General features: G+C 32.0%; 1 protein-coding gene across 4 annotated transcripts in view; it reads right to left on the bottom strand.

Moving 5' to 3' along the window:
• Positions 1–1,090: 1,090 nt before the first annotated feature.
• Positions 1,091–26,069, bottom strand: part of mei-P26 (E3 ubiquitin-protein ligase meiotic P26) — a 45,639-nt gene continuing 20,660 nt past the window's right edge. For 3 of the 4 annotated variants that reach the window (XM_072538321.1, XM_072538324.1, XM_072538322.1), the window contains exons 7-9: positions 22,934–23,166; positions 21,906–22,017; positions 1,091–4,893 (exon numbers count right to left, since the gene is read on the bottom strand). In XM_072538321.1, the coding sequence (XP_072394422.1) occupies positions 21,913–22,017; positions 22,934–23,166 (338 nt within the window). In that variant the 3' untranslated portion in view covers positions 1,091–4,893; positions 21,906–21,912. The remainder of the gene's footprint in view (positions 4,894–21,905; positions 22,018–22,933; positions 23,167–26,069) is intronic. The other variant, XM_072538323.1, reaches the window with a different exon arrangement.

The raw sequence follows: 26,069 nt of genomic DNA, 5'->3' as shown, positions 1-26,069 counted from the left end.
TTAGTGACACATTATCTTTACTTAGCTATAATCAAGGTTAGAATATTATGACCTCCTTGGGTATAATCTAATTACTGAACCCCTACTTATAAATGTTTTTAGAATAAATTACCGTTATATGTAAGAATTTATCAGTAATTAATGATTTAATTAGTTAAAAGTAGGGAGGTATAAGGAGAATATCTGTAGCCATATTTTAGTTCCTAAGATGGGACGTCCCGACTTAGGAAGTTTAACTTTGTCCCATCTTAAGAGATTTGCACCCATTTTGTAAAAATCTTAACCGATATTAAACAAAAGCTTTAGTGGCAAATACTTTACAGTGAAATGCAATGACTATAAACTCTGTTATTGACTAATAACGTTAAGTTTCACAGATACTTACCATTAACGCTATATTCACTATAATGTTGTACGTAAATAAATTTAAAAAAATATGTAAACATTAACAACTTGTTCTGACGAACGCTACCGGTATGCTAGCCTCGTGTCGTTTACGTGACAATACGACTGAATGGCGAGCTTTCATTCTTCCAGTGCAGGTGTTGCCACTTGTTACAGATTTTCTAGAATTGCTAGTGTCCCTACTTGGGAACCGTCCCGTCTTAGGTAACTCTCCCCTACTAATTTAAAATGAAAAAAATTAACGTTTATATAATAACATTACACAATGACTAAACAAATTCAAAAATAAATATTTAAACCTTTGTTTTAATTGATGAAGTTTTATTCTGTTGATAAACTTTATTTGAATAATTGTTTAGTTTAATGTACAATTAGTATTGGCTATGAGCACATGTGCTTGGTTGTATAATTTCCCGACACTTTCTGTCTCGAAGTCAAAATTTGGTTAGCAAAAAAAATACTAAATATTACAAATAATACAATTACTAAATTTATTGAATAGTTGGGACTGGCATCAGTGAACCTAGTATGAACCTTTATTAATTAAAGGAGTGTATCACTATGTATTTCCTTAGCGTTTTGTTATATAGTATTGTTTAGATTTTATATTATTATTTCTATATATTATAGATGATCTCCATCTTCTCTATTGGTTTGTTATAGTTGTTTAGAAATAAAAGAGGAATTTTTACAATTAATATTTATTCAAAAACCAGTAATATAACTTACAAATTAAAACAACCTTCAGTACATTTAAATAAAAAAATAAGGTCAAAAAATACGAGCTTTTTAGCTCTTGCCACCCTGACTAACCATACATGTAAAACATAAGGCGATCGATATTTCTTGTATCTAATCAAAATCGGTTGGCAAAGTGGCTTACAATGAGGCGATCGGATAAGCTAAACTCTCTCACGGTGTCGGCCAACTAGAGATGAATTGATATATTAGGTCTTCGAAACTAAGACAAACCGAGTCTAACTTATTTAGATCACCTCATACAATAATGACCCAATGTTTGGTGACAAAGAAAATGTTATTCACATACTATATTGAAAATGGCAGTATAGCCAAAAATACTAATAATAATAAACGAATATCTAAAATGAACAAGCAAAACTATTAAAAAAAACGAAACAAAATAGCTAAACCCGATTAAAATAACCCCAAAAGCTGTGGTAAAAATATCATGTTCTTGGCCACATCTAAGACGTCACATTGGTGGTTACGTCAAATGATTTTTTTAAGGTTAGGTCCAAATCTTGATTCTAAACAAAGCAAACTATTTTTACGTTTTGATTAGTTTTTGGAGGATTGTTCTAGAGGGAGAGAAAAAATTTGTTTAGAAGTATAGTAGGTATAGCAAGGTAAACTATGCTGAAATATTTCTAAAGGTGTCAGGTGAGTTGCTATGGAGATATGTTTGTTTATAATCAAGAGAAGAATAGAACCTTTAAAATAGGCAGGATGACGTCACATTAATGTGGCGTTCATTGTCGGACGTGTAAACAAAGGGCCAACTCCAAGTCTTCATCATATTATAGAATAGACGTTTTAAAAACTGTTACAAATATCTAATACGTATATATAATATTGAATAAACCATGTATATATTATGTATGTACTATTACCAGAAATACTATTTATGAAAATCAGTTGATTTTGATATAGGTTAAGCAGAGGAACAAGAGTGCTTAATTAAGGTACACGAGCTGGCTTTCACCAGAAGGATTAATGTTAATATAAGTGATTGTTACAGGGATTTCAAATCTACACAGTTCGTACTAGTTTTCTTGGCTGGAAAGTCTTTAGAAATATTGTTAAAAAATTCTGGTAGTATATATTTTATGGAATATGAACGAGAAATTGTTATAAAGAACACAAAATATAAATAAAAAAGGGTATTATCAGAAAAGATAACAGGATAGAAAGTCTATGCAGATAGAGTTTATATTAGTGTTAATTGGCAATCATAACGATTCAATCAAATAAGATCATTATCAAATTATTGATATTGGTATAGTAGTTAATCAGAGTCTAATATATTAACCGTAATTAGACTTATAGTGCCCTTTGGCAGTAAAATTTGGACTCGTAAGAGGTTCATATTAAAGCTCTAGAAGTATGGGAAATATGAGTGTTTAAAAAAATATTTGGTGCATAACCAATAATTTAAAAAAGTATAGAAAGGAAATAGTATAACCGGTGATATAAAAGACCACCGAATATGTTTGCCGGTCCATGTAATGAAAATACCAGTTACTAGAATGAAGAATCAAATTTTAACTAGTAAAACTAGAGAAAACAAACAAAAAAAAAAGATATACAATATCCGTGGCTTCAGAAGAATCAAATACCATATAAAAATAAATAAAAATTATATGACTTCGAACACACCATAAAAAAACATAAATAAAACACGAGACTAATATATTGCTTTCATATCATTGAAAGAGATTTTCTTACATTAGGAAACGAAATAATAAATATAAGGGCACCAAAAATCTAAATGATTAACATCTCTTTTTCACAAGACAATAAAGATTTATTATAGATTCACAAACAGATTTCTAATAAGGGCATTTCTCCAAATACTGATAATGATCTACGTATGTTAAAGTATATAAGGTAATACTAATGGTCGAAAACGAATGAAATTAATTTTACCATAAAATACTGATTTTGATAAAACGCTAAACGGAACAAACAAATTCTAATAAGAATATTAGCTGCTACTTTGGGTATTTATGAAAACTTCTTCATAGAGCAAAAAATCACCGTAAATATATGAGTAAATAAGGTACAAAACACCTTAACACGATATTAACTATAATGTACTTGAACTATTTTTATGCTATTAATCCTACTAGTACACTAAAAACTAAATACTAATGTTCAGTAATAAATTTGTGCCTCTTCGCAAAAAACAAACATTGATTTACAGTTTGAAGTACACATATACATAATATATATATATATATATATATATATATATATATATATATATATATATATATAATTTTTTAAAAAAACTTCTTGAGACTCATCAACGAAAATGGGATATGCAGATCCGGAAAACCATAAACTGAAGAACTGTTTGAAGAAACACCCATTTCAGAATGCGCAGACTTTGATGGACTGGTTATGTAATGAAAATCGATTATGATGTCCAAAAATAACCTTAGACAAAAAAATGCATATAGCGGAATACCGGGAGGCTACTGAAAAGAAATGAAAGTAAAATGTATCCTACGATGTTGCAGGCAGAAATTTGACCGAAGAACATTAATAAGAAGAAAAAACTAATTTTAGTAGATAGGAGAGAAACATGTCTGCTAAAAACACTGATTTCGCATAAAAGGAGAACATATCGAGGCAAATGTTGGGAAAAGATTAAGACCATCAATAAACGTCAATTGGAAGTTAAAGAAGATAAATTGATTTAAGAGAAATGGAAAACAAATAACATATATACATATACCATGAGAATCAATTATTTGTGCGCCAGAATTGATTAAAAAATTCAATGTGAACAGCTTCCCTGTAAAAAATTCTCTGGAAATCAAATGTCAACGGACTTGTTGCTCAGTTGGTATTTTTCGACATACAGAATAACAGAGAACTAATGAACACATGACAGATTGGAAAGAATCGTTGGCATTTGACAGATGTAGATAGCATCACGTCAAAATTTCGAGATTTTATGATCCTAGCGTAACTTTGAAAGCGACAAAATGAAAAGAATTGACCTAAATAAACGTTAACAAAACAATGGTCAACCTTGCCTATTTGACATATTAAACATGTAATTACTTAATAACTAAAAGATAACGAAATTCTGCTGGAATACTATTACAAATTAAAATTAATGAGCCCAAGATCATGAATTACCAGATATTTACAACATAAATACCTACAATACAAATGTTACTGTTTTTCGCCTGATTTTTCTACAATCTACATTTGTGTACTTCTGTGATAAATTGCTTTCTATTCATTCACTAACCTGAAAATTCGAAATTTGATATTTTAGATATGCTAGACATATTTTAAAAAATAGTTCAAACATTAATGTAATCATATATATATATATATATATATATATATATATATATATATATATATATATATATATATATATATATATATATATATTAGTTTAAAGTATTTGAGCAGCTGGTAACAAAAACCGTCGACCAGTGGAAGTTTCAACAAAATCTCAACTTTTTCTATGCGCTAAATACCATTTTGATTTGTGTCGTACCTTATCTACTCATATTTTTACGGTAAGTTCTTGGTCTATTTCGAGGTACGAACTGTGAAGATTAAATACATAAAAATATTTTTATCAAAAATTGTTAAATGCCACAGCTCAACAGGCGAGGGTCGGGTGAGGATGTGTCAGGGTAACTAACACAACATGTTCATAAAACGATTGGTCGGAAAGAGGGACTAAGGTCAAAATATTCGTCGACGACGCTATATTATCTATAATAAAAGAAAGGAAAAAGGTTATTATCAAGCATATATGGGTGCTTAAGGCTTTTAGAGATAAAACAAACACTTTTCATCTATGTTATAATAACACACCATTTAATAATATCAGATAATCTATGTGCCTAGCTTGAATATAGAGCTTAGCGATTAATTATTGTTAATACCTTATCACTAACAAAATCTTTGGAAAGAGATAACAATTATTAATATTTTTAAAAATGTATACACTTTTCTCTCTTAATTCGTTTAATATGACAGGACTAAGACACAGTTAATTTATTCGTTTCCCACACGACGCTTGAGATCAACCAACATATTTTTTATTGTACATATCCTCAAGTTTTTTTTAATATGTACTCGAAAATAAATACAATTTTCTATTTTTTCGTTTTGATTGTATTATTTTGCCCTTACTACCATCGTATTTTGAGTACTAAGGTAAACATGCTGAGGTATGGTCCTCTTATTTGGTTATATCAAAATTTTTAGCGTTATTTTGGTAATACATACCATGACAAATTTTATCGGGCAAAGGTCTGAACTGTATGTATTGTTATCATCGTTTGTTAAGTCATGAAGACTGGTACAACTTTGATACGTGAAAATAATGTTTCAGCAGAGACCTCAATGAGAATTTTTTTATGACAGAATTAAAGGGTGACGGAGAGGAAAATTAAGGAAATGATGTAGGTCATTAAGTAGACAGATGTAACGAAAAGGAGAAAAGATTGGAGACGAATTGTGGAAGAATTAATATTTGTTTCATTTGCGACGCAATATATAGATATATTAGATTATAATACATCAAATTACCAACCAAGAAATAGCTCCCGAACAAGCAGGATTTATAAAGTGAAGGAGAATACGAAAATCTACTACAACTACGACAAATTTAAATGTAAGAAAACTAATCGAAAATGCCAAGAAAATACACCAACCCACACACCAAATGTTCGATAACGTCCAATTGAAAAGAAATAAAAAACAACCATTTCTCAAGGTTTCAAAACAAAAAAAGTACAAGACAAGGAATAAAAGGACAAGTTAGTGCACCTAATATAAGATTTGCCGAAGGCACACAATAGGAGCTTACATTGGTACTAAACAAATTACTCTTCTTGGGGAGGTTCAACCATGTGCATTTATCTAGATTCGTATTTACAATGATATTAACTTTCTTTAACCTTGGACTACTAACCTCTTTGTATTGCCGGCTCGGAAAAGCGGAGAGAAATAGAAATAAGTGATTACCAATCAGATAGACTGATACAGTGGTAAACTAATGAAGACAAATTTTATGCACGCACTACGAGCTTTTCACAGAAAGATGGATAATAAGTTTCAACAGAGCAATAACAACACTAAAGAAACAAAGACATTCAAACACTATGCACCTGCTAAAATGTACCGACTAAAAGATATTGAGACAGCTCTGCAAACTAGTAAAAACGTCCAATGAAATAGAAACCAACAACACACAAGGCAGAATTTGCAAATGAAAGTGTATCATTACTTGAAAATTTCCGTTAACGATCAATCTAGAATGAGTTCAAATCGAGTTATTTAGAAGTGACTGGACCGCAAAACCAGAATGGATAAATTTATAGTTATGATATTGATCTAGAAGCAAACTGTTATTAAAGTAACTGACTACAATAAAATTGTAGCCTTGAAACACTTCTTGTGCCTGCTTTGGTTAGTATTGTAGAATTTTTGGACTCATTCAACAATTTGTAAGATAGTATGAGTTTATGCTCTCAGCAGCTATGACTGCTTATCATGTTGTACACCGGACAAGTAGTCGAACGATAGCATACAGGGGAGGCAATATAATATGTTCTGAGCCACGTTCATATGAAAAAAACATTTGATTCGCTAGCGAAATCAAGCAAATAAAACAGCGTAATACTTGGAGGAGTAGGAATATGGGTTAATGGTCCTTAACTTCACAAAAAAACTCTAAAATTGACATCTTGCGAGTTCGTAGCAGCTTGGCACTGCAAACATTCTTTGCAATCAACTGACGACACAAAACAATTAACTTAGTTTGGTGCCAGGACATAAAGGAATTGTTGGTAATGAGATTTCTAGTAACCGTGCGAAAGAAGGTGGTAGTATACCTTTTATCTGACCCGAGTTATGCTGCACTATATTAAAATGCCGCAGAGTGATTAATGACCGCAAATGAAAAAAAAAGAACTTAGTGAACCTACTGGAAAAAGATTCCAGGCCAAAGACAGACAAAAAGGTTTTTATAACCAACTAAACAAAAATACTCTTACAGCTTCAGAAGACTGAACTCAGTAACTCTGTAAAAAAAAACTATAAATAGCAACATCCAGATTCTGCAAAATAGCAAAATGCAGAGGAAATGGCCGAACGCACTGTCTTCAATAGCAAAGTAATTGTGCGCCTAGGCCACAAATGCCAAGAACAAGTCCTTTTAGAACCTAATCAAATAACAAACAGCTCCGAAACAGATAATCGGCTTTGGAAGTCTAGATCTGTTGGACTAAATGTAGGTGTACGTCCTTTACAAAAAAATCTTCGAGGTCCCAGTGTGGAAGGATCTACGAGATCAACTGACCTTTTTAAAATAAAGAGCAAACTTCGCGTTCATTCATATCTAATGATACTACCGTTGTTATGAGAAAATAAATTTTGATACAACCAAATATCGAATTGATAAATATGTTGGCTAAAAGCAAGAACAACCGCGTTAACACAAGAACAAACAAGGTGTACTTAAAAAAATTGTCCCTGTGTTGTATAAAAATCGGCGGATAGAGGGGATTAAAATTATGATATGTTGTCCATTCACACATATTGAAATAACATTTGTACTTTTAAATGACTATAAAAAGTGTCTAATTGAAGCCACATTTGGGACATTGCAATGATTTTCCTTAATTTTTGTAATATATTAACCCACACAGCTTTAAAATGTCTCAAAAAAATAAAATCGGAATAAAAAATATATTTATATATAATATATATGGCAAGTACACTTCCTACCTTTTAATATCTTATTGCTTAAATATATCTTGCATAAAAAATATTTAAAATTATAGGCTTTTATTTATTTCTCGTTAGAATAAAACTTAAGCTCACGAATCGTTGAAATGAAACCCTCGAGGATTTTGTAAATAAGTAGAGCACCTCCGCAGAGTTTCATTTCAAATAAAAAATCGGTTAATTCTAACTGAAAAGTAAATTCAAAACAATAAAAGGATAATAAAAAGTGTGTATATATAAATATGAAATTTATGGAAAATATAAAAATGAGTTAATATGAAAAAATATTCGTATAATATATGTGTATATCAATTATTGTTAAGTCAAAACTAGTAAAAATATAAAGGTTCAAAAAACTTATTTGCCTTGATGTAACTTTGCGACCATCACTTTTGAATTTATTTAACAACGTAGATATATCAAGAAAAGGAAATAATAACGAAAAATAACATTACGTACAATCGATTGGTGAACAAGAAAATGGCAAAAATGGCAAGAATTTTCAAAGTAAATTCACTCCAAGCAAGTCATGTGAATATCCAATGACAATGTAGGTCTTGAGCAGCGAGGCACTAGGGTAATCAGTAACGACGTTATATTCTGTGAGTTTCTCGCAAAATAAAAATGCAGCTAAAATGGCTTAAAAGCGATTAAAACTGCTTCTGTGACATGGAAATGCCTTGATAAGCCGAGTGGGGATTACTTCGAAGGTTTCCATGAGCTGAATGGCGCAGAATAAAGCATTGCGGAGTTTGAACGAAGTTCTGGTACTTGATGGACTGACCTAGTAAATTCTGCCTATCCGTTAGGGATGTTGGACACTAACATGGCTATTTTGACTTTGCTGACTGCTACCCTAAAAAGTCCGTTAGGGGCAAAGTTACACAAATTCAGTAATAAATCCGTCCAAAGAAGTTACACAATGATAGCTCTATGTCTATAAGATAGCAATAAGCCTCTCAAGTTTGACGTAACATTTTCATACTTGGCGCATATGGGATTTACCACGTTACAATCATTGAGGTGTAAAAACTTGACAGTTTATCTCAGATGGAAACATAGTGATTAAAGAACCAGTGTTTAGTATTAAAAACCAACCTAGAGAGTAATGAATAGAACTAGTGAAGGACTATTGTCCAAAACGGTTTGTTTTTTAATAAAATACATAGACAAAAAAGTAAATATTTTCACTGCCGGAGAGACAAAAAGGGACAAAGAAAAGCAGAACGTAGTAATAGACTTGGATGCAAAATTTGGATGACATAGATAAAGATAAGTTCAGAAATCTCTATACGTAGAACAAAAGACAAACATTGATTCGAGCAATGATTGCCATTTAATCATCATTCTAAACAACATACAAACCCTGTATTATTAAAGGATTGTCAACAATACAAAACTTTGATTTAAAATATGCCTAGACATACTAACACCTACTTAAAAAATAATGTCTTTTAAAATCGAAAAAAAAAAGGTAACTACATTCATCTTTTGGCAAAATTTTAACACTTTTTGTTGCATAAACATATTCAAAACCAAAGTTTAAAGCAATTCGCGAATGAGAATCGACTAAAGCTACATCATTGGCCAATTGTCGGATTTTCCTTGCGTGCCTGCAAAAATTAAATTCCATATGAACAGTATTGTACTTTTTAGAATTATTTTGTGCCGTTTTGAAGCACTAAAGGTTGTAAACGTTAAGAAACGCTCCCAAAGGTTACCTTTATAGGACTATCTGTGAACTGTCACATACATGAATAGTTTATGTGTTTATATAGATATTTAAAATGCCAACAAAACGTACTAACTAGTCCAGAAAATAGCAGATTGTAACTTATAAAAGGTATAAGAAAGTTTATTTTTGGCGGGATCGTTGGTCAAAGCATGTGATTTAAATCACTGACGCTTGCGCAGTGGTTATTCCCCTTGTTTTGTTTCTTACACACTATATACCGTTGATACCGAAACGATGAATATTATGTACAAAATACAATAATTCCAAAGTGGACCCCTAACTTAATTTTTAAGACCGCCATACGATCTTGTCGAAATAATTGCAAAAAAGATTTTTCAACACTAAAGATCCTATATGGAATGACGTTTTCCAAAATATATTAACCGCTCTAGAGCACCACATCTGCCAAATATACACTTTCTGGTAGCTTCAGCACCCCCACTTTAATTGTCTGGACTGGACAGTACAAGCATTTTTCTTCTACAAAACTTAAAATTTAATAAAAACATCTAGTCAGGTTTTAACTTTGATAGAAGAAGTTAGTTAATACAGATGTAATCATATTTTTAGTTGAAAAACACGAAGCGTTAACTTTTCAATAGAATTAAAACATATTCAGGTATAAAATGTTCTCAGAATAACCTAAATGCAAAAATTGTCTCTTAGCTATATTTAAAAACATTTAAAAGGTACCACGATTTTAAATAGGGGAGAAAGGGAAATGTATTTCACAACCTTTATGGTCTGAAATGGTGATTATTAAAAGCCTAAAGGGCTCTCTACAGAACATCAATATATTTTTTTGTAATTTTTTTTAGGTTTTATTAAGTAACAATCTCCAATATTTTGAGCACAAATACACATGACACAGAAAATTCTGGCGTATTTGTGTATAGGTCCGCCAGGTGGATTTCTAAAGTACCTTTTTTCTTTGAGATATGATCATAGGCTAAAGATACATTGTTAACTTCGCAATATTTTCCAGTTACATTCGTTGTAACCATTGTATTGTTGCCTTTCAAGCAATCTAGCACTGTTATTTCTCATAAATAATTAGTATTCGAAAAATTAACGTTTTTCAAATACATTCGTAACAGTACTGATCTATAAAGACATTTTAGAGATACAAAGTTAGAACTAAAGTATCTAGTATCATTGAAACAATTAATTTTATAGTGAAAAGATAGCCAGTTAAACAAAAGGCCCACGCAGTGTTACAGAATTATGAAAACTTTAGATGTAGACAAAAATCCTGTCACAATACATCAATTACTAAATTGGCAACTCTTTCGATGATTATATGTCACTTAATAACTTTATCAATTGCGCCACAATTGTTAGTACCGTTTATTCAATTGTTGGATTATTAGTTATATCAATCATCAAAAGGCAATTGTAAACCTGTCAGTCCACCTCCTCATTCCTTGAGCCCTTCAGGGCGTAATGATACACTAAATATTATTAGCTTGCTCTAGATATATGATACTTGACACTAAACTGAATACATGACATTCCTTTAATAGACATGCAGAAACAACAAATTTAGCGATATCGTTAGAGATCATGAATAATCAAGAAAACATGCTAGTCTAGATAAACTAGATAACTCATAGAAATAACGATAATAAGAGTACTAATAGTATGTAGAGAGCTCCCTGACTAATAGAATTTACAATCCAGAGATATCTCGAACATTCTACGCCACCGCTTACGTCAGAAATGGATGTGATTATGAAAGTCTCTTTTTATTAGTTAGTCTATAAATATATTTTCAGATCGACTGTACAAATAAATGAGTTTAATGAGTAAATAAATATTGTACATAAAACGGACTGTGCCAGAATTTAACGCTAAAGTGGTGTCAGGTATGGGTTCTCGAGTTCGCCGGAAAAACTTTAGAATAAAACGTCGCAAGCGAGGACAACATCAACCAAATGAAGTTCAGGATCAAGAAAATATATGGTCTTACCCGATAATATATGCAGATAGCCAGTGATAGGATGAAAGAACAATATAATTATCGATCCACGAATGGAAACTTTGAAATAGGGAATGTTGTCTGGCCATATAATCCATAACAACGTCGAGACCTTTTCAAATTATGCAGACAGAAGAAAGATCAAATCATCGTGGTCATCGAAGTAGAAAAATATCTGTTTAATCATATACATACCTATCAAATTTTATGTTTGGGATCCCTTCCTTTTTTTAATGAGATTATCAGCTTCATTGAAAAAAAAATAGTTGTTGCAATGACACTATCAGCTTTTATTCTTTTTGCAAATCTGCTACTATTGTTTATATGACATTAACTACGAAAATCATACAAATACACCCAATACTGCAAAAGTAAAAAAAATGTATCTATTCGCTGTTATAATTATCGAAGAAAGGTGATTGTAGAACAGGTACCTTCAGTAAATCGACCAGCGTAAAATATTCACTTTTAATAATTATTCTAAGTATACTAATCCTAAGAGAAAAACGATAAAAATAATACGAAAAAAAAAACAAATAAAAGACTTCTCGCAGCATTTAATAAAATGCTGCTAAATGGAATGACTGAATTCTTCACTCCAATACTGACTGAAAATACTTATTGCTAATGAATATCGGTGAGAATAGTATTATGTAATATATGTATATATACCGTGTGTATCAAATGTTTTTGATTTTAAAGAATCAGTGTTATTAAAGATTGAAATATGCAAATTTTCTTTACTGACCAAAACTACATCAAATTGGTTTGCATTAGTTAGATTTCAGATAGGGAAAGTATAGAACTTATGGTATGTACGGAACTGTGAATTGCTTAAGAATTCGAGGAATATTAAATACTTGATAAAAACTGCACTAGCTGGAGTTTCACTACACTTTCACCTATAGTAAAAATTCGCAGAACAATCTCACAATAACACACAAACTGTCAGATGTATATAAAATGTCAAACATCAATGTCATATTGATGTTTGACAGATTTTAGAATTCGCTGACGAAGTGACAGACAATTTTAACAACAAGAAAACAAACGACAAATCCACAATTATATCGAGAAATACAAAAAATAAAAGTCTACAAAACAATAATACGGCCAGTCCTAACATAATATGTTATGGTTCAGAGACCTGGACTCTACAAAAAATAATGAAAGCATGTTAGGATGTTTCGAAAGAAAAGTACTAAGGCAAATCTATGGAGCAGTGAATGACAATGAAATGTGGAGAAGATGATACAACTTCGAACTTTATAGAATGTACCAAGAACCTGATATCGTAAAACATATTACGATAGGACATCAGAGGTGGATAGGATATGTAATGCGGATTGAACAAAATGACCCAGCTAGAAAAACGCTCCTTGATACACCCATTGGTCAGCGAATAAGAGGAAGACCCAGAACAAGGTTCCTTGATAACATCGATAAAGACATGAGAAATATGCGAATACGTGATTGGCGGAGAAAGGCGATGGATAGCGAAAACTGGAGAGAAATTCTTGTGTAGGCTAGGACTCACACAGGGTTGTAAAGCCAGAATGATGATGAAAACAGAAACATCAGATTTAACAAAAATTATATTATACTTATATTACAATAAAAATAGCGGTCACTCAAGGTGAGCGTCAAATGAAAGCCCTCAATTAGAGGATTATTTTGGGCATATGTTTAAATTTTGCAAGTGAACAGATAGTAAGAAAACTACTTAGATCAATAACTTTCGATTTGAATTTTTATTCTTCACGGTGCATTCTCAGAGAAAGAGAGAGAGAGGGAGTAAGCGAAAGCAGATAAGCCATTAAACTGCGTACGAGTATCTTGTTCACATGACCAGTTGAAAATTTAGCTATTTTTGTACTACACTTATATTAATTATACTATACTTATACTTAAACAGTATCAAACTCCAACAATTGAAGAAGTGCAGAGTGCCTCAACGTTAATAAAGCGTGCAGATAAAATATCAGTTCATAGTGCCGCCAATACCAGAAATAATGATGCAGTATGGCAAACGAAGGAATTTATGTAGTGGTATCCAATAAAAAGCTTGAAGAACACTAATATAAACATAGTAAAAAGAGATTGGTCGATCTATATAATGGGATAACTTTTAAAACATTGTGACTTCATCAAAACATTATATATACCTTCATGAAAGAGTAGTTAATATTATGGTTCCTGGTATCTAAAACGAATAAAATATATTCAATTGAACCTTCTAACGCAAATGAGCAAGAAATAATATTAAATTATATCTATTTCAATCTTTAACACTACCGATTTATAATTCAATACCAAGTATAACCAACAAATAGTGTTTTGACGACATCTTAAAAGGATTAGAACTGATACAGTCACTGTATTGAAAGGAGAATGTTGGACCGGGGCTGAATCGTTCTTTTTAATGGTTCGATTCAGTGCAGGTAACTCCAAGCTTGGAATTATTATTTTTTAATTCCCCTAGTCTACAGATTCCATTTCAAATCGATCACTGAATGAAATAACATGCTGAAGTTTGTTATTGTCAACAAAACAAGCATTTATGTGACGTCTATTGTCCGTACATATGAATGGTGCGCAGTAAAATAATCGTGACTTGCTTACGGACTCAGAATTACACTTTATTTCGTTATACTGTGTCAAAACATAATTTGATGCACACAATAAAGTGGTACGCAACGTAAAACTGAGAAAAGGTCAGCTTTTAGTTATGTATATAAATATTATGGCGAAATTACTGGTATACGAGTATCTAAAAAACACTTGGTAAATATACTAAGAGTTGTGATTGTAAAAATCATCGAAAAATCTATCACATTGATAATATATATTTATATTAATTTTTAAATTGAAAAATAACGATATTTTAGTAGTTTCATGTCATTTTTTCTTCGAACATTAATTTGATTTAGAGATACGAAAAAATCTCAAGATAAATGATCTGTTGAGTCAAGAACTCAAGCTTACAGTTAATACCAACATTTTCTATAAATAAATTTTATTTATAGTATAAAACTGACAATCTAGTCTATATTTCACAGAGATATATTACGATATGTAAATATCTCGCGCTGTTATGTATGCATTATCCCTCAAAACGTAACATCTTCCCAAATATACATCAAGGCTCGATGTCTGAACGGGCTGGCGGACTCACATCGAAGTTGATCTGCGACTTTGAATTTGTGAGTGAATCGAGTCAGTAGATTGATGACAAATAGGGTTTTGCGAATCTGTAACGCTCATTAATTAATCCTCACTGGAAGGCGTTAAGATGATAGCAAACCTAAACAAGCACACCAAGATAGGAAAAAAGTTTTCCAATTTCCACGAAACCTATACACATGTGATTCATTACATTGTAACGTTATAAATTATAATGTCTTTTAATAATTCTTTTATTCCTTTTTTTTTATTTTATTCATTCCTTCTATTTTGTTTTACTATTTTTCTTAAAATAGTTGGCGCTCAACTTTTCTATCAATTAAATACTCCGTGTAATCGTTAATATTTAATTGAAATTGTCATTTATTCCAGATCATTTACTCTTTGTATACCGCCGTATACTAACTTCCATCTATTTACATCTAGCTTCAAAACTTGTTTATGTGATAGTAATTCTGATCGTTTGTTTCAAATAACACTTCAAACTAATTGAAATAGTATCTTCTTTGTGTATTTAATTAAATAAAAATTTCTATCTTTTCCTTGGGGTATTCAAAATTTTCTATACAAATAGCATGGAAAACCACGCTCCGTTTAAATATGAAATTTGTGACTCCACATGACCAATACTATGTAAGCCAAGCCCTTTTTAAGATAGAGTCGATGACGTCATACAACACATTATATGGCTAGATAGGATTAGGTTTTAACTGTTCTTTATAGCATGACTAAGTTTTTAGTTTGATAGTCTCATACATTTCCTAGCAGGATAGTTCGCATAATATAGTCACTCCCCATTTGTATTAGACTAGTTTGTCACAACATACTTAAGTGGAAAGAAGCATAGACAATCTACTCGAGAATTGCTCTGTAATCAATTTGGTTGATGTATTCTTTTTAAATTTCGATCTTTTCAAACGCCGAAGAAGAAATGATCATGACTTTTTATAAACGTGAGCAAATGCAACATACAAAGTATCACTTTAGCATAGCCATACTACCCAATGAAGTTGATGTGAATTTTACCTTATCTACAAACTAAATATTTGGTAAATAAATAAAAAAAATAACATAGTAAATATAGGACACTATGTCAAACATTTGTTAAATTGTGAGATTATTGACATCACATATAATTTTGAAGAATAGTATCCCTGACGAACAACTGGCTGCATTAAAACACGAAAAAAACTAATATTCCCCATTGAAATGTATAAACAAATAAAAATGTATATACATACGACTTACAAATAAAAATATAACTCTATAATAAAATTAATGTAACAATCAACCAAATTACCAAAAGCAAAAAAAAGTTAACTTTCGATACTGGTTTTGTCAAAACAATATTTACATAAAAACAAAAGTGTAAGAAGTTTTGTATACATATAAAAAATAACAATGTATTCTATACATGCCCCATTCGAGTTTGCACTTTTCAAAAGCTTTCCGAACAAAAATAATGCTCTAAAATTTCAAATGACTTACTGGTGCTTTCAAACTAGTTTAAACTGACTATTTAAGATATTAGCAAGCAAGTTCATATATGGGATTAAATATCCATGGTGTGTTTGTTCTGCAAAATCCAGTTTGGTTATCAACAAATTTTTTAAGTAGTTAATAATAAAGTAATTCAAATGTACTGTTTAATCGTTCCTTGTTTTATAGACTACTTGTATATGCACAGTCTGCCTTGTTTTTAAGCAATTTACTATGCTCCTATATGTGTTTTTAAAAGGGCGTTTGCCACATTATTTTTCAGAAAAATCAATTTTTGCATTTTTCGCAAAATACAGCAATATGATTAAACATAGAGATCTGAAATATCTTATAGCTTACGCAATATTGCTTCTTTCAGTCATAAATTCTTCTTCCATGTAAAAAGTAATTCTCGATTACTTTTAATTGCTTTGCTAATAGCTTTCTTTCATGGTCATAGGATTTATTAATTTGTCAATATAGCTCAAGTGATTTTACTAACCCCTAACAACAATATAAATAATTTAGCATAAATATAATTGTGTTCCTTGATATGTTAAGTCGATTTAAAGCCATTTGAAATTTTGTAAACTAAAAACATAAGGCCCAATTTGCACTTTTTTACCCATACCTAAAACGGTAAGATCATTACACAGGCCTAAATTTGTGTACATATACAGAGCGCATAAAGTTTTGGTATTATATTATTGGAAGATTTTGCGCATTAGACAAAATGATTTTACATTTTGGGCGTTACTCTACATAATAGTTTAGGAGCGTTTTCTACAAATATTTTCTATTGTAGGTAAGGCTCCAGCAATAGTTGACAATATAAGCATGTATTTGTTTATATATTTTAACGAATATGCTTGTGTGACACCGCTGTTGGAATAATTTACAATTGTGAGACTCCGGTGACATAAAGAACACCTTACGTTTGATGTGACTTTTCTTAACACAGTTTCTGGAGATAACATTACAATGTTGTATGTTTCTTATAGTGTCACACATTTCTGAAGCATTATATCCCAACAGAAAATAATATTTAACATTGTTCTGAGCTGTGTAGAATTAACGTCAAAAATGTTAAACCATAGTTTCTATCATGCTGCTCCAACCTTCCCAATCAATAATGTTAGACCACCTTGTTCAATAAAAACTAACTATAAAAACGAGCAGTCAGTTCTTCGTCTTAGGATCAAATATGTAGTGTATAAGATACGATTATTTTAAATACATAAACAATCTGTTTTTAAAATTGGAGAATTTTTTTTGGTATTTTTTTATTATATAATTATATACATATAATTTTAAAAACCACTTGTGGCGACGCGCCACCGCCCAATAATCGGGCGAGTACCGCGCTGCGCACAAAATAACAACAAGAGACTAAGGTCACAACTTATCCTGAAGATACTATTATCACAGGCATGGTTTACCGCGGGTCAATGATTCCCGCGATGATTTTTAAAATTTTATTTATAGCGGAGTAAAATACTTAATACGTATATGTTTGCGAAAATTCTACAGATGTTTGTGAGGAGTTTCAGACATGTCAATCTTGATACATATACTAGATAAAACTTCTATAATTTTGGGATGTTAAAACACTGTTCCAAGTATTCATAACTTTTGTTAATCACAAAAAACTATTGTACTCACTTGATACTCAAACACTAGACTAAAAAGTTTAATGATGGCATCTCTAGCTAGAACAAGTGAACAAGGACCAAAAAAATGCTACACAATATACATAGTTTAAAGAAAAACTCCCCGACAGTCACACACACCCTTTAAAAGATGGAGATACATTCGGCAAACTGAACCCCATCAAAACATGCTACGACCAACGAACGGATAATAGTCGAATTAATGTAAAAGAAGGTGGCACTAAACCAACTAAAAGTGGCAAACCAAAATTTTGCAGTCTTGGACTGCGTTATATCAGTTACGCGAATTCAGTGCCTTTAGGTAGTGAAATCATTTATCCTCTTATCTATTTACCACACTGGCCCACGCAATCGCACGAAATGCAATCAATATGACAAATAGCACGATGTTAAATGACAAGGTGACAACTAACACGATGGCAAAGTGACAAATGACATGACAAGTGACGTATCAATTGCAGAAACAAACTGTTTGACCCGATATTTCTCCTTTTTTGGTTTAAATGTTTTATTTATTTCATCCCAAAAGTATAGCAGCATTTCTAGTTTATTTTTGGAATAAAAAACTGGATATCCAGAGTTATTGATTACATTCTGATCCTTATTTGAAACCGCAGATTTATTATACCTATTTTATTCAATTAACTTTATGTAATTAACGAAATGTATAAACATCGTCTGAATTTAATTTGTTGTGAAGCAGTATACTGCTATTTGTTTTGAGTCCCCCACCAGCCCGAAATTTTGCAAACGTCTTAGTATAAACAGGTTTGTACACGCCGTAGTATAAATTCAAGCTGAGTCAATCAAGTCGAATGATGGTAAAAACCAAGGACTTAGCTATAGAGCGGCTATTTTATTAAAACTTTTGATACATCAAGGAAAATTTGAGAAACAGAAACTTTTGACAAGTGGGGACAACGAAAAAGAACAGTATATATATTAGAGTTGATTACTAGATACGTAGAAGAAGTAACTGACAGTGGACTAGTACAAAAAATTAAGAAATTTGCTGTAAGTGGTAACGATAGGATTTGATGGCATTCTATAAAAACGCAAGTAAACGATTTGGTTTAGAATTGTCGTACGGATCAAAATATAATCAAAAACATGGAACCTTGTACACTGGCTTGAAGAAATATATTAGTACACATTATTAGGACACCAGCACTTCAAACTTGTACTTTTTTCTCCAAAAAACGCTTAAGCGCTTCATCTAACATACGCTAAAACGGTACCTAACGTTCTAAGCGATCTACACCCATAATTCAATTTCATAAGTGAATTAAAAATCGAAAGAGATGTAGTTTTGATTTTTTTTTTAATTTTTTCACATAATGCACATTGATATTGTCTAGAAATACACATAACAGAGTAATTTTAAACCCTACACACTCTTTTACGATTGAAACGTTGAATATATTTCTACAAACACACATTTCTACATCTTTGTCACTTTATTTAATGTGTAACTAATATTTTCTTAACGCAGTGTACATTTATGGCACATAAACTTAAAATATTTACGGCATTGTATTGAAAACGTCCTCATAACAACCTAGTCAACTAATATCTCGTTTTTTTCTTCTTCTATTTTACTCCTCTACCAGAAGAACACACACACTCGTAACTGGAATTTTTTCAGTGGCAACCTTCAGATTGTTACAGAATCACAAAAAGCTGTTTTTAGGCTGCAACCTTAGGTCCTAACCTACATGGCACTGGTCGCTGTGCAAACTTTACACAACGAATATACGCTCTCCAACCTGAGTACAGTGTACCTGCTTTGAAAAATTTCTTTAAAATCAATCGGATTTCGTTAAAATTAAGATTTTTTCCGAATATAGTAATTTGTAAATTGCCGAAGTTGCTAATTTCTAACAGTTTTAGTTATGATTCATTGATAAAATTATTTAGGTTAGGTTGTTCAGTTATTTTGGGTTAAGTTGTTCAGATTTTTTAGGTTAGGTTATGGCAGAGAAACTATAAGAATTTCATTCACCGATTTCGCGCAGCAGTCGGCCATATAAGACTACACTGAGTGACGAAACTTTTCGTCATAATAAAAATACTACACTTCCTATAAAACCGTAAAAGATGTAAGTGGTGAGCTTTTGACTAATGAAAAAGAAGAAATGGTATGATAGATTAACCCAGAGTGGAAAACCAGGTTTATCTAAAGATTATTCTACGAAAACAAAGATATCTTTGCAAACGAAAAGATAACAGATGCAGTTGAACAGTTCAAGTCGTCAGGAATGGACCAAGTGGTCGTAGTAGCATTGAAAGATGATCCGCAGCTACCGAATGAGATCCTGAACACAATTCGAAGAAAATTGTGGAACAGTTAGAAAATCTTCTAATAACCCGGAAAAGCATAGTTATCTGAATACATCTTCCTATAAATAAAAAGGTAATGTAGTGCAGTTCAAGTCAGAGAAAACACTAGGACTCGATGAGGAAGCATTGTAAGGCGATCCAAAGCTAACGGAGAATATCGTGATGCTTCGTTCGAAGCGAATTAGGAAAAGTGAATATATATCCTGTTACAGGAGTTTCAACATTATTTCCACAACAAAGAAAGTAAAAACGATTCTATGCTTCTCAGCGGACCAGTCATTATATGATAGATCAACACCTTGATGATATCTATTGGCAGGTTAGGTTCAATCATGACTGGTTACAAAATTAATAGATAAGGACAGAAGAAAACTAGATAGTCGGTGATACATGAGATGCAATTAGCCTAGAGATATGCAAACGTTGAATATAAAGTATGATATAGCCTTGTTATATAAAAATGACTTAATAAATCTTACTTAAAATATGACATTTAAAATGACAGCTGACATCTAATGGCAAATGAGACTGACAGCGACCTCATTTGTATGTTAGGTTCATGGAAGGAGTAGAACAGGAAGGTCAACGAAGACGTGCTATACGAGACATCTGAAAGATATTAATGTTGTTAAGGGCTAAGCAGAAGGTAAAATCAGCTAAAAATACACAAACGATCAATACAAAGTAAGGTAGAGCTTCGTTATAGGCGCTTCATAGATCTTCATTCCGATGATGACGCAAAGCAATTGACATGAAAGATGATAGACCATTAAAATATGAGTGTTAAAACGACAGCTGGCATATATGACAAATGACACGAACAAATTTCATAGTGTCATTGTTAACGGAAGGACTATTAGAGAAAGACCAACATGAACATGATGGATGAAACGTGTGAAAAATATTAATTTTGTTATAAACTAAGGAGAAAATGATTATAATAGTTTAGAGAACCTTTAACTCAGTTTTTATTAATGAAAAACTAAAGCAGAAAAAAGTAAATAGAATATTTTGTAATATTTAAGACTGTGTTTTGTATTTAGACTTTTATAATAATTGTAATAATTTCACGGCAAGTATTATATTATTCTTCATGTTTTTTAAACAGGAAATTTTTCAAAGCTGTACCGTCAAGTTCCGCGACTCATTCACTCTTTTACACCAATCACACAAAACAAAACAAAAAAAAAATAAAAATTAACAAGAGCGCCTATTATCAAAAAGTTTGAAAATAAAAGTCTATATTGGCACATCTAATTATATAAATATAGTACCTAATTGACATCTTATAAATAAAAAAAATTAGGAACCATGTTTCATCTGCCACTAAACCAAAAACCAAATTTGGATAAGTTTTGAAAATCAGAACTAACGCAAATTTGTTTCTAAAACGTTGAAATAAAAATAGAATCAATAAAAAAAATGTAAAAATCAATTTCTGTATAAAGTGCAGTATATCTGCCAGCAATAAAACCTGTAGAATAGTTTGAAATAATAAAAATTTCAAAATATCCGTTTTTTTTTAAATCAAAAATATTTTAAGCTACGTTTAAAAAAAATCAGTTCAGTACGCTGTACAGTTAAAGAGATCAAATCTACTTGCTCGGGGTTTACAGGATGTATAACGTATTCAATACCAGAACATGATGATTGTTTTTGGCGAGGGTTACTACGTAACCTTCGGATGTGATTTTCAATCCACAACATCTGGAGACCTGCAAACAAAAAAAAACATTAATATTAGGCAATCTAGTGCTGCAAATGTCAGTAAGCAAATCAATTATCAACGCTGTATAGTTTTTTCTCTTCTTAAACCAAATGCAAATATCAAGATGTAATCTAGCCTCGAATTATCAAACTTCTTCCATCACCGATTCGATTGGAAACTACACATTCATCAAATGTGTTGTATTTAAATACCAAATAACAAACAGTTCTTCCACTTACTGCACTACTTACTCGGTGAATTGGCATAAAATGAGATTGCTGTGGATCCTGATTTTTACAAGAAAATTCATTGATCAACCCTCTCGCATTTGAACTGAAGATAATCCTCATATAATTTGTATTTTGAGAACGATTTCTGAAGTGGAAATCGACAATGTCAAAATAAACGACTTTTCAATTAAAATTAAAATACAAAATGGTCACAAGAAAATAGTTTCAACGCCTCCAGCAATTGTTAGATCCACAGGAACAGACTGTTTGGTGTGCTTTATGGTTTAATGGAATTACTGGTCTTTACTTTCTCTAAAACGATGCCAGCAAGAGCGTTACAGTGAATGATGACCGCTATCAAGTCATGATCAATAATTTTTTTGTTCCTAAATCATTAATTGCCTTGGGAAACAGTAGTTTTTAACAAGATATCGTAACATATCGCACAGCGCGTACCTCAATCGATTTATTGAAGAAAACGCATATTGGCTGTGAATTGGCCTCAAAAATCGTCCGATTTAACACCGCTGGACTAGTTTATGTGGAAGTTATTTGTATCTCCGACCTACTACTCTAAAACTTCATATTTATTCAGCTTCTATGAAATATCAAAATAATGGAGAAAAGCAAATCAATAATTTTTAAGTACAAACTACGTAAATAAATGTGATACAGTTGACTTATTTTGCTCACCTTTACATATGGACATTCAAATTCCGAAATCAAGCCCCCATCGCGTGAAAAGACTGCAACGTGGAATCGATTTCCATGGGAATCTCCAATCAATACGTCTCCTGCATCTGATATATCAATTCCGTTGGGAAAGTTGGTTAGATTTTCACATCCGATTCTACGCAAAAATTGCCCGTCGTCGTTAAATACTACCACGTTGTGTCCTTTGAAGTCACAAACGTAAAATTCTTTTCCTGAAAACAAACACAAAATGGTTAAAAAATGACTTAAAAATTTTAAACTTCATATTTTTTAATAAAAAATTTGTGCCAATCGTAAAAATTTGGGCCAACAATTCAAAATAGTATCATTTTCATTGCTTTTCGAATATTTATTATAAACAAGAAAAAAATGCAAGAGAAAAATTATTTGAAAAAATTAATTAGTCTATTTTATATAATTTGTTTCTTGACAAACATGACATTTTCATTAATTTATCAAATTCATAATCGAATTGCCCAGCTTATTCTACATCACCATCTGGTAAATTCCAATAGATGTAACACAAATGAGCATCTAGCTTTTTGCCACTATACCAGTGTCCACCCTCAACAAAACAAGGCGAGCAACGAATCTCCTGGGGGCGATAAGCGGGAAATTCGGCGCAACAAATAAAGACACCCTTTTGTACACCTACAAAATTTATTAACAAACAAATTAATTTTGGACTAATTAAAACAAATTAGTCCAAAGCTACTTGAATCAATACCGGTTGATGGAGGTTTCCGACCGAAAAGAAGCTACGCAGATCAGGTTCTTTCACTTACCACATTTATTGCGGCAGGCTTCCAGAGAAAATTTAAAACTGCAGCCGCATTCATAGACATACCAGCCGCCTACGATACAGTCTGGAGAGAAGGCATGATATACAAGCTCCTCCGTATAATCTCCTGTAAATTCACCGCTCGAATAATCAACAGTATGATAGCCGACCGAACGATTCAAGTAGTCATGGGAACCGACATCAGCACTCCAAGAAAACTGAAGAATGAACTGCCTCAGGGACCTATCCTAGCTCCTCTTCTCTTTAACCAGAAACCAGATAAAGGAAGTTTGGTTACGCCGATAAATGGGTCCTTGCAACAAGGTGTAAGTCATTTGAAGAAACAAAAGAAATGCTCACGGCGGACCTACACACAGTGGGAAAGTATTTCCGTAAATGGAGGTTCCAACCAAACGCTACCAAAACAGAGGTTTCCAGTTTCCACCTAAATAACAAGCTTGCAGGAAGAATACTCAACATCAATTCGAAAACATCACACTCGCCTACAATAAAACACCCAAAGTACCTTAGGGTGACTCTTGACAGAACCCTATTTTTCAAGGAACATCTGTCAAAAACAGTGGAAAAACTTAAATCAAGAAACATCATCCAAAAGCTGTGCGGCACAACATGGGGAGCATCGGCTTCCACCATGCGATCATCTGCCCTGGGCCTTGTCTTCTCAACCGCGGAACACTGCTCTTCAACCTGGCTTAACAGCCCACATATACACAAAGAAGATGCCCAATTGAACAATGCAATGAGAATGATTGCTGGTATTATCAAATCAACCCCTACGCAATGGCTTCAAGTACTGAGCCACATTCTACCACCCAAACTACGGCTCATACACTCCCTCACTAGCGAGTACAGAAAGATACTTAGTAACGAGATCCTGTCAATTCATCAAGATATAGATGCTGCCAACGGTAACCGTCTACGCTCCAGACGACCGCCAATAAAAACAGCACAGACTGCTGTGGAAAATCAGTTCAACTTAACGACCACTTGCACTCGAACAGAATTTTGCACGTTAGCACTGATATTTTCATACAAAGGAATTTAAAAACAGTATACAACATATTTTTGAATACCGGCTATCCTAGTAAAATTCTGAAACAACTAATCTACAACTCAACTCAGACTTATATGACAGAAAATGCGATAACGAAATGCGATAAGAAAATGCAATTTAATGAAGCAGCTAAGAAGAATTCCTAAAATCAAAATAGCTAAATATAACAGCATATCGAATTACAGCTTATTCAAGACCAGACACCGCTTCTAAATCAGAGTCATCTCATTTACCAACTTGTCTCGAATGTGATGGGCAGTATATGGGGCTAACATCGCAGTGGTTAAAACAAAGAATAATGCAGCACAAAAGTGATTGCAAAACAGAGAAAAATTCTTATGCAGTATCATACCATTTCAACACAACAGGCTACATATTTAATTTATCAGATGTCAAGATCTTGGATATAGAAAACAACTATAAAAAATACTATTTCTCGAAATGTACCACATCAACAAAAATAGAAAGTCGGTTAATTATAAGACAAACACTTGCAAATTAAGCCACATTTATTGTAATATTTTAAAATTCTGAAAAACTCAAAATATCTAATATCTGGTTCGAGAATAAAATTCGTTGGCCCTAATGACAAATGTGAAAAAATAGACCGAAATCAGTGTCTTGTACGTTCGTAGAATAACATGTGTCACTAGGAGATAATTTGTTCCATAAAATAAAATACAACACTTCGTAAGTTATAATATTGTGAATATTACGTTTGTATCTAATTGTTAGTTAATTTTGTAGTATATTCCTCATGAACTTAAAAAAATAAATAATCAACAAAAAACAAAATATCAAATTCCAGAAATAAATGTAGTTTCAATTTAAGCAGCAGACCGCAGTCCAGACATTTTAACACGATTCACGATTTCGTAGTATATATATATATATATATATATATATATATATATATATATATATATATATATATATATATATATATATAACGAGCTAATTTTTAACGTACAGGTTTGCATGCCCACCTAACCCTCTACCACCTAGGATACTGTGTGTATCTCGATTGTGCCAAGATCTCGATGGCGAAAGGGGGTCTGCGAGCCTAAAAATTTTAAATATAAATTGCTCGAAAACACTAGCTAACTTTTAAAAACGGTTAGCACCATTGGATTCAACGGTCTCGAATTGCGTTTACCTACTTGGTTCGCGCAGTTTGACGCAAAAAAAGTTTTCGATTCAAGCTTATTGTTAAATTGACCAAAAATAGAATTTACAGTTCTACGGCTCTATAGCTACTA

This window comes from Diabrotica undecimpunctata, chromosome 7 (genome assembly GCF_040954645.1).
Source record: "Diabrotica undecimpunctata isolate CICGRU chromosome 7, icDiaUnde3, whole genome shotgun sequence".
Lineage (NCBI taxonomy): Eukaryota > Metazoa > Arthropoda > Insecta > Coleoptera > Chrysomelidae > Diabrotica > Diabrotica undecimpunctata.
This window is presented reverse-complemented; position numbering and strand designations above follow the sequence as displayed.